This window comes from Haliotis cracherodii, unplaced genomic scaffold, assembly GCF_022045235.1.
Source record: "Haliotis cracherodii isolate W230 unplaced genomic scaffold, xgHalCrac1.p SCAF_13, whole genome shotgun sequence".
In the NCBI taxonomy this organism is placed as follows: Eukaryota; Metazoa; Mollusca; class Gastropoda; order Lepetellida; family Haliotidae; genus Haliotis; species Haliotis cracherodii.
The window spans coordinates 28,160,777-28,172,033 of NW_027266268.1; the positions used below are offsets into that span (position 1 = coordinate 28,160,777).

At 41.9% G+C, this 11,257-nt stretch overlaps 1 protein-coding gene across 2 annotated transcripts in view; it reads right to left on the reverse strand.

Annotated features, from left to right (window-relative positions):
- LOC139459821 (cholesterol 7-desaturase nvd-like) overlaps nucleotides 1–9,682 on the reverse strand; it is a 44,377-nt gene extending 34,695 nt beyond the window's left edge. For both annotated transcript variants that reach the window (XR_011652703.1, XM_071241517.1), the window contains exon 1: nucleotides 9,173–9,682. Coding sequence is in view for 1 of the 2 variants with exons in the window: in XM_071241517.1 (XP_071097618.1) it covers nucleotides 9,173–9,629 (457 nt within the window). In the remaining variant the exon portion in view is untranslated. The remainder of the gene's footprint in view (nucleotides 1–9,172) is intronic.
- Nucleotides 9,683–11,257: the final 1,575 nt, after the last annotated feature.

The window sequence follows — 11,257 nt, forward strand, 5'->3', positions numbered from 1 at the left end:
GGAAGGGAATTCCACAGAACAACTAAATGAGTGTGTTGGGTTTAACGCCGCTTTCAACAGTATTCCGGTTATATCACGGCGTGGCAGCTTGATGTGGGAGGAAAGCCAAAAGTGATGCAGGTCTTAGATGTTTACCACTTCGGTGAAACCCACAGGCATGGTTATAGTGTCGACAAACCTGGAAACATAATTTGGGGCGAAACGGGATTCGAACCTACGATCATAGATTTCGGGCGTGCCCAAGGGACGCAACTCTGCACAGTGAATTGCGCGCCTTAGACGACTGGGTCACCCGTGCTCCCGAAGTTGTATAATAACGCCATGCTAGACATAACATACTTGTTTGATTCAGAAGTGTCTCTAACTAGTGGTCAAGAACTTCTCCAACAAGAACGAAAGCGTATATGAAGTAAATGACTCGACTGATATCCGTACATTTATCAGGAAGATATTTTGCAAGATGCGCAAGTTTTGTTTTTATGTCATGTTATTCTATATCGAGCAACTCTCAACCAAGTAAGGGTTATTGTATATTTAAGTTTATATTTGTAAGTATTAGGATAAAGTGTTAACGTGCGCAGTTATATTCAACTCAGTGTAGAGTGGGTGAGTATGGTTTTACTCCGCTTTTTGCAATATTCCATCAATATTGAGACGGGGGCCCCAGAAATGAGCTTCACACGTGGGGAGAATCGAACCCGGGTCTTCGGCGTGACGAGCGAGCACTTGAACCACAAAGAGCAGGATACGAGACGAACTGTGGATAGTGTCTTCACAATCCAATAATCGGAAAACTTCTTACTAGTATATTATTGCTATTACAGTTCCAAGTTGTGTACACACATACCTGATGTGACAGTTGAATATACATTTTTAAAACATTCAGACTTTGAGAAAATGTATATTTGTCTTTAAGTGTGAGTTATCAAAAGGACTGGTACCAACAGCCACACGATCCTCGTCTCTGCCGTCTAAGGACATTGTTATACACATTGCAAGATTATTTTTTTTGAGTTTCGTCGATCAAAACCATATATCGCATGCTGTGCCGGGGTCTCCAGTCTTGAAGAGGCCATGGACTGTATGATTAGCAACCCACACCGCGGATTTGTTTGTGCTGTTGCTAATGATGAGCTAGCCTGACATACATAATGGATAGCTGCGTGATACGTTCAGATCCACCTTTAGTCATTAGGCTCCAAGGTAACGGTGTAACGGTACTATGGTAGTAACGCGCAGACAGACTGGGTGGCTGTAGTGATATAACGGCGCCAGTACTGTTGTAAGGAAATTAATGAATTGTTTAAGAAATTTATTAATTGCGATGTGGTATACGTAGTCTAGTGTTAAGGTCCCCGTGAAGATTCGGTTTAGAAATGGTGCTCAGCAACAGGTGCTTGTCTACCCAGTGAAGATCCTGGTTAGAATTGGTCTTCAGCAACCTATGCTGATCTACCCTAGTGAAGATTCGGGTTAGAATGGGTCTTCAGCAACCCATATTTGTCTACCCCAGGGAGGATCCGGACTAGAATTGGTCTTCAGCAACCCATGTTTGTCTACCTCGTTTGTTTAACATGCGGCGTTAAACAACAAACAAACCAAACAACCACCTCTCTCTCTCTCTCTCTCTCTCACACACACACACACACACACACACACACGCACAAACACCCACACTCGCAGAGAATCGGAGGCTGGGGAAGGGAGGGGGGTGACATTCACTGTGCACGACGCCGATCCAGCGTGTCACAGTAGTGTGATTGAATCAACAGGATGCAGCTACCGCTTGATCTTTGATTCAATGAACTCAATTCACTTTTATTCCAATTAGATTCCTCCATGGATGCGAATGGTGAATATCATGACCCGGGCATGTGAGGACGCGTTGCCCCTTCCCGGTGCTTGGTGGGTGTAAACACAAGTGGCACATTATACAACGTAAATAACAAAAACTTAAAATGCTATTCTCAAGTTCAAATCCGCCTTTACTCAACAGGGAAATATATTTTCTTAGCACTTAAGAAACGCATTAGATATTCTAAAGATGCCATTAGTTATCCTATCCAGTAGTAATACTGTCCACTATTGTACATCAAAACTAACATTAAGTCTATGAAATCTTGTATCACACAATACCCTTCTCGACTCTAAACTTAAACAAATTATTTTCCCGACGCTGGTGGCGTAGTGTATAGAGCTAGCTGGAGCAGGCTAGACTTGCTTTCGTATACATACAGTAGAACACGGATATAACGAACACGGATATAACGAACACGGATATAGCGAACAAACGGATACAACGAACTGTTAAAAAATCCCCAATTTATCTCTTATATAATATCATATAAAATTGACATATATAACGAACTCTCTACAGCGAACTTATATCTGATCTGTTTCCCGATTTTTTTTTTTCACCAAAAATAATAAAATAATATATTCCACAGTCATTGTGCAGGACTAGTGTACATCATAAGGCAAAGATTTTGGCGCTTCGCAAATATATAAATATATACGAATGGTTTGAGTACAATATCATTCTCTTAATGTGCCCATATATCTTTGAATAAAATGTCATACTCTTAATGTGCCCATATATCTTTGAATACAATATCATTCTCTTCATGTGCCAACATATCTTTGAGTACAATATCATTCTCTTAATGTGCCCATATATCTTTGAATACAATATCATTTTCTTAATGTGCCAATATATCTTTGAATACAATGCCAGGCTATTGATGTGTCCATATATAGTTGTATTTTGTTATAAAGTAACCAGTGATAGGTTTGTTTCTACGTGTATTCACACATACGTGAGATCTGGGTCAAGTATGTTCTTGCCAAACTCTCTAATCGATTCGTTCTGTGAAATTCTACTTTCCATGAACGAGCTAAAATGCTAGATCGGCATTTTCTATGAAGGGCCCCGAATAAGCATATCATCGAACACTATCATTTCCCGCGTACACGTGAGAAGGAAACGTGACTTGCACGTTTGACGCCCACGCCTTTAGGCCAGAAACAGGGATGAGGCTTGTGCGAAACTCATCACAATGTTTTATTAAATAATCGTGTTCAAGAAACACAATCGCACTACACGAACCCTGCTTGTCTTGTCCCCCACCTACACCTATAACAGGTGGAGGGGGGCACAGAAGGGGTCTGACCTTATCTTGCAGTACTCTATAAACTCCCAACATGACGGGTAATTACCGAGGCCGACAGACCAGCAGATTCAATGTGTCAACTCCGTTCACATCTTTGTCCACACGTGGGCTTAGTACGCAGTGAGGAGCCCCCTGTATCTCCAACAGGTGTTGAATGCTTATGTTTCAGATTAGGAACTGTTCAGGACAACATCACTCATTTCCTTCCATTTTTTATATCAATTTAAAAGTTATATCCACAAGAAAATATCATTTTAAACGTAAAACTGAGTTTACATAATGTTTTTAGCGAGATTATTTAACGTGCATGGATTCTTAAGACTGAACGTGAAACAGAAGCAATACGCCTAATCAAGTTACGAGCGTGAGTTGCTTAACTGGGGCAATACGAGATCTAAAATGAACACGATCCTGTATGACTTGGACTGTTGGATCGAAGCTTAGAGCATTGTTTTGTTTCAACATGCAGCGTGTGCACCTGCCCAGTCATGATGACATTAAACTAGGGTCTGCAATTCTGCAGGGTTTTGGGGGCGTTATTTAACGCAACAATTTGGTTCGGGTCGCACTGCGTTCGCTGTACAATGTGACGTGACTTGCATTGTATGTTATAACTGTATGCATTGTAAGTGGCTGCGCGAAAGCGTTATTTGTTGTTACTGTTGTATACTAACAAGAAAGTACATATTAGTAAATACGCATGCATTGTCTACAGTATTTTGCATAGTCTGGTAAGAGTATACTGTGTGTGTGATATTTTGAGTACACAAGGAGAGGAATATTTACGGTATATGTGATATTTTGTGTGTAAAAAGAGAGGTATATGTACAGTGTATATGGGTATTTTGTGTATACAAGGAATGGTATATTTACAGTATATGTGATATTTTGAGTATACAAGGAGAGGTATATGTACGGTGTATATGATATTTTGTGTTTGCAAGGAGAGATATATTTACGGTATATGTGTTACTTTGCATGAGAAAGTATACGCACGTACATATCCTATTTTAGATAAACAAGCATAGTATATGCGCTGTCGGCATGTTTATGATATATTGTTTATACTAGCACGGCTGTATATGTAGTAAGTGAGTTGGGTTTGACGCCCTTTTGAACAATATTCCAGTTATATCACGGCGTGTCAGTTTCATGTATGAGGAAAGCCCGAAGTGATGCATATCTCAGACGTTTACCACTTTGAGCAAGGTTAGGTGCTGACAAACCTAGAAACACAATTAGGCCGAACCGGGATTCGAACCCACGCTCATAGGTTCCTTGTGTGTTCCAAGGGACGTAACTCTGCACGGCGAATTGCGTCGCCTTACACAACTAAGCCTAAATGCGTCCACTATACCGTTTCGTGTCATAGTTAGCAACAGGTTAGACAAGTGAACATAAGAGTTATCTCCCCTGGTCGGGTACTCGTACCTCAGACGCCAGTCCATCTGGACCTCGCATGTGTCGAGTATTTTCGCCATGTACACTGCAGCCGCTTTTGGACAGATTTAAAGACAATTCGAGAGATTATCTGTGTCGAATGAATTAATCTGTTATAATCTTTAATTTTGGATAAAGCCGATTGTCGGATTAACGTTTGTTGATTTGAGTGCTAATCAGACTTGATATATATTGTTATTTCCAATGCTTGGCAATATTTCCATAGTACCGAGCTGCGAGTGGGTTAATCTTCTTATTTGCATAACCCAGCCACGAAGAAGAGATCATTCGTTTAATAACAATAGACATTTATAACACATTGTGTGATACCATCAGGTGCGGACAGGATTATACTTGTCATTAGTAGGTCATTCCAATGGCGGCGTCGGTGGTATTGTACAACTCTACAACGTCCACTCTTATCCTGACAGACACTGCGATGTGTTCACAAAACACCAGAGATGCATAGACACTGTCGGCCTAGATCCCAGTCTGCCCAGTGCTTGGCATCTATTGCTTTGATCTTTGTCGGTGTCAATTATCTAGCTAGCTTCCATTTGCCCATTGCTATTTCTATTTTTTTACCTATGTATAGCTAATTACAAGATTGCTACTTAACCCCGGGCTCCTGGTTGTCCATTGTCCATTGTCCATTGTCAATTACTAATAAGTGATGGTTTAGTCCTGGCTTCCAGTTGTCCATAACTATCAGCGCGAATTACTGTAAAGTGTTGGCTTCCATTGTCTATTGCTAATCACCTATCAACGCCAATCATATGTTGGCTTCCCTTGTTAAGTTTCCATCTTTTGTTATCTTATTACTTTTGTTGTCCTTACATGTACATATATATGCTCTCTGCCTCATGGCATTCATTCACCTGATGAAGGAGTAAGTGTATACTCCGAAACGTTGTGTTCCTCATAATAAAGAAGTTGACATCCATCAATTCTCTTCCTTATGTGTATTACTTCTAAATGGCTTTCAAAGACTTGACATACTTGGTTATGTAAAGTCCGTCAAAGATACATTTTCAAATACACGAGTTGTAACAAAACGGTATCTATGGAGACGGGTGTAGTCATTTATTTATTTATGAGTGAGTGAGTGAGTGAGTGAGTACTAGTGCACCAGTATTGGTATACGCAGGAATGCACTTGTACCCGGCGATTTGAAAACAAGGGTCCCCAGCCATGGCAGCTAATTATCTCATAGTGTTCAACTTATTAATACCTCCCGGATTATCACAATCCACGTTGCATACTTCTTGTCCTCGTATAAACATAACTACAGCCCCAACAAACACCCCCCACACTTCTATACACGCTAGATAATCCCTTGCATAAAACCCATCCCTCCATAATCTGCTGGTTATAACCGCCGCTTGTAGTCGATAAGGGCTCCCCCCCTCCTTCTTCCCAAACCCTCGTTTCCTGTTAGTGGTGTGGTTTACAGGTCTGATTCGCCCGCCTGTTAACACTAGCAACACACAGTTCATCGTAATTTAACATTACCACTTTCCTTGGTTCATTTCGCTCGTTAAGACACTCCTCCGAATGGCTCATCGAGGCGAAGGCCGCGAGTTTGTTTAAGTGCGGTGTGCAACTGCCGGGAAACGTGCGTAGTAGCATGTCTTTCAGCCATTTCCGGGTTCTTTTTTGTTGTTCTCTTGACATTACACATGTGAGTTTAGTTCCTTTTTGAAGTCAAATCTTACTTGTTTCATTCTATTGAAAGTTGAACTGTCAATGTATTCATACAGACACCTCCCCTCTGATTCACGTGTTTCCGTGTCGGTGCGCGATTTGGGGGCATAATTACCACGTTGTGATTGACGCGCGGTGATATAAATCAAAGTAAATTACCCTAGTGCTTTTATGTTTACACAATAACTGTTATGTTTAATCGACACGGAGCCTTTGAAACAGTCTCTTATAGCTCGTTATGTCCCCATGGTGCTTGTGGCCTCGTGTTCACAAAGACGTCGGAACGAAATGGTTTCTTGAATAAATGGCATTTAACCCTTAAAGGACAAACAACGATTGTTTACAGAAAACTTGGGTCACTTTTCAGCTCTGTTGTGTCCGACTCACAAATGACTTAATTAGCCTGTAGATATAATTTCACACAATATAAAAATTCTCTTTGATCTCGGGTCAGTGTTAACGATGGTATACATTTCACGTGAGCTCCATACCAGTGTGTCTGAGTTAACACAATTTGGTATATTGTAAAGTATGGAATGGAGTTTTGCTTGGAATACTGGAATAGAATTTGGAATGAGAAAAAATGGAATATACTCACCTGACCGTTTATACACGGTTAGGTTCCTTGACAACGGTACAAGGAATATACCGAAACGTCGCCTTTACAGTATTAAAGAAGCTGTTATCCATAAATTGTGTATACTTTGACGTGGTGTTCTGCAGTGCTTCATTAGATTACCATGAGCCATTAGAGTGTTTCTTTGTTAGTTTGTTGTTTAACGCCGCACTCGGCAATATTCCAGCTATATGACGACGGTCTGTAAAATAATCGAGTCTGGACCAGACAATCCAGTGATTGACATCATGAGCATCGATCCACGCATTTGGGATCGATGACATGCATCAACCAAGTCAGTGAGCCTGACCACCCGATTCCGTAAGTCCATTAGTGTGTTGAATCAACTGATTCATCGTCTATGTATATCTCCTCTTCCTAAACGCTGTGGGCAATGGCTGGAGTGAGAACCTGACACCCACGTCCCTTAGCTGATTTGTCACATGTCGGGGGCATCTGTTTATAAACTGCCTTAGAAGAGAGAAGACTTGTTTGTAAATAGAGTATATTCCATTTGTCTCATTCCAGATTCCATTCCATACTTTACACTATCCCACCCATTTCTTTCACTCCAGGGAACAACTACAATCGGTAAAGGAGAAATCACGAGAATCTGTTGATTCCCTTTCGGAATAATCAGATTTAAGTAATTTTTCCAACTTATAAATAAACCATATAATTCTCTAAAATATTGACAGCTACATCGGCAGCGTTACGGCTACATCGGCTGCGTTACGACGACATCGGCAGTGATACAGCTACATCAAGGCGGACTGAAGATTATACAATAAACTACGGTTATGTCGAACTCAAAGGGACCACTAATTTCATTTCGTTATAACCGTAGTTCGTTATAATCAAATATACAGCGTATATACAGCAAATGGACGAGACAAAAAAACCAGTTCGTTGTAGCCCTAATTTCGTTATAAGCGTGTTCGTTATAAACGTAGTTTACTGTACTACGGTAATCGAAAGAGAGGTATCGTATTGGGGTAAAAGATCCGGTAATCTATGATAGAAGCGAGGGACGTATCGGCCTCTGCTGATCAGTTTGTGATGGAGATATTCTCAGTGAATGTCACTGGATGCTTGCATGTAACCATAGTTTTTATTTGTTTTTTTTTGTTTAACGCCGCACTCAGCAATATTCCAGCCGCATGACAGCAGTCTGTAAATAATCGAGTCTGGACTAGGCAATCCAGTGATTGACATCATGAGCATCGATCCACATAACTGGGATCGATGACATGTATCAATCAAGTCAGCGAGCCTGACCACCCGATCCCGTCAGTCGCCTATTGCGACCAGCACAGTCGCTTTTTGCCATAGAACTGACACATTTCTAACCTCAGTTTAAGTTAAAATAATCATAAATACAAATTTCAATACGTTATGATATTCCTGGTTTCGCATAAGTATCACTATAACATGTTGGTAGTGTGCCACTGCACTGAACACGTTCCTCCTCTCAAGACATTCATCTCTCCACAAGCGTAAGAAATTAAATCAGTCGTTCCTGATACCAAAGCCAAGATTGCGTGATTCCATCACGCAGGGGGCAGTGATGCGTATTCTGTTAAGTGTTTTTCAAATGATGTCAGCTTTTTCTTCCGTGACAATGATCAATCTACTCCAGCAACGCTGAGAAGTCAAATCAACGAAAGGCAAGTGTTGGAAAACTAGTCAATGGATCTGCAACCTACTTATTATTGCCACGTTAGTCCACAGAAAGAGACCTTGCCTGCAGAAGGTATTGAATCTATATACACATTATGTACTTTCTAACACATGGAATACATGACCAACAGAGAGCCTATAGCCTATATCGATTGTTAAGGGGTTGATCTGGGGGATCCCTTGAAACCACATGGGGCGAAGAGAGAGAGAGAGAGAGAGAGAGAGAGAGAGAGAGAGAGAGAGAGAGAGAGAGAGAGAGAGAGAGAGAGAGAGAGAGAGAGAGAGCTCTCGGCCAAGTCATAGTTATAATCTGCACCTCATCCTGTATTTCAAAATCCTGGATCCGCCTCAAAGTTCAATGATTATCACGCTTACAACGATGTTACATATACATGTATAGAGATGTTATACTGGGGATCTCCTTCATAGTGTATCGGGATATGGAATATAGGTTCAAGTTGGACACAAACTAAAACCGACTGACAAACCATGAACCATTCTTCAGATGCATTGTCTTAACTGTCTTAGTTAAATTAAACATTTAATGATTGAAATGACTTACCGAGAACGCTCACATTGACAGCCTCCTTCACTTGGACTTTCCAGGATTCCATCAGGCCGAACCACCCGTTGGGGTACACCGGGGGGATCTCCCCCACCTGGCGTCGCTTCCTGACCATATTCGCCACCTCCTTCTTGTTCCAGCTTCCCTCGGGTACATACCCGACATCGCCCAACTTACGTACCCGGTTCAAAGGCGTGAAGAGAATTTTATATCCGAAATATCCTACTGCACATGTAAGTGATAGATACAAATAGGTATTCCAACACGTGAAATCTGGCACTGTGGTGATCAACGACACCAGACTAGACATGAAAGCGGTACATGCGCTTATCCATAATTCACCGACTCGGAACAGCGACACCTGTAAGAGCTTCTCTGTCACCGATGCGGAGACTGCAATAATAAACACGGACACCAAGCCGAGTGTGGCGACATTGCCTCGTAAGGCCGACATGATCACAGCGAAAACCTCACAACGTGCTCTCCTACTGCCAACAGTAAAATGAGCCCCACCAACCCTCGCTGTTACTACGAACGCGGTAGTCACGTGACTAGCAGTGTCGATGCCGGGGGTTGTTTACGCTGAGAGCCGTGAGTCAAATAGTGACGGCTATATCGGCGTTAAATCTCAAATTAGCGGTGTTCAATGAGGTGGCGCTCGTTCATTGAAGACAATAGCGTAATCGGCAATCAAAATTGAGACTGTAATTTGTTTCCAGGCAGAGAGATAAAGGACAACACACATACAGAAAGAAAGACTTTACGTTTGTGTAGTATTTGACCATAGCAACACATCAACATCAGGTCTAGGTGAAGCCTAGCTGTATGGCTGGGTTGGGCTGAAACCCATAGAATCAAGAATCAAGACATGTAACGGCTGGCGTACAGGACAGCCAAGAACACACACGACAGCGGATATCAGGGTTTGAGTTCATGGGCTATTGCTTCCATTGTCAAGTATTGTCAGCGATATATCTCATGGTGAGGGAGTCGGGGACTTGCTTGATTGACCCCCATGGGGATTCCGGGTTAGAACGGTTCCCAGCAATCTATACTTTTCGTAAGAGTTAGTGGGTGAGTTGGTTTAACCCCACTTTTTTTAACAGTTTTCCAGTTATACCACGCCGTGTGAGTTTCATGTGGGAGGAAAGTCCGAAGTGATGCAGGTCTCAGACGTTTACCACTTCGGTGAAACCCATGAGCATGGGTATGGTGCTGACAAACCTAGAAACATAATCGAGGCGAACCGGGATTCGAACCCACAATCATAGGTTTCTGGCGTGGCCAAGGGACACATCTCTGCACACCTCTTTTTGTAAGAGGCGATCTACTGGATCGGGTGGTTTTGCTCGGTGACTTGGTTGATTGCGTGTCATCGTACCCTGATCGTGTGGATCGCTGATCACAATATCGATCACTGTATTGTCTGGCCCAGACTCGATTATTTACAGACCGCCGTCATACAGCTGGAACAACAAACAAACATTTTAATAAACTCACTCACTTATCCACACGTTGCCTTGATATTGTTTACATGTTACCATTTACTGCTCACAATAATCGTGAATATATCTTCGAGCCGGCTATGAGGATGACATCCTGACGATGTGGTGATGGATGTTAACTCACTTAATCAGTCATTTATCCTTTATTACAAATCCTCGGGAATATCCCCCCCCCCTCCCCCGGATACATAATCATGAAGGAATATAAGCGATTCATTCCACTTGGTTACGGAACACTCGTTAAGTCACGTACACCTTATGGCGCATACGAGATGTATTCATTTTACGGCGCTTCAATGAACTTCATCCACTACCAGGCATTACATTGGATGAGATAATGATTTATTAAATTACTAATTTGCTTGAAATATAACTTACTCAAAGAACGAAATTATCGAAGGGAGACAACTCTGTCGTCTAATGTTGCAGCCCGTTATTTAATCTATTCATTGTAAGGGCCGTGCGGTAGCCGAGCGGTTGATGCATTTGGTTGTCACGCTGAAGATTCAGGTTCGATACCCCACATGGGTACGCTGTGTGAAGCCTATTTCTGGTGTTCCCTGCCGTGACATTGCTG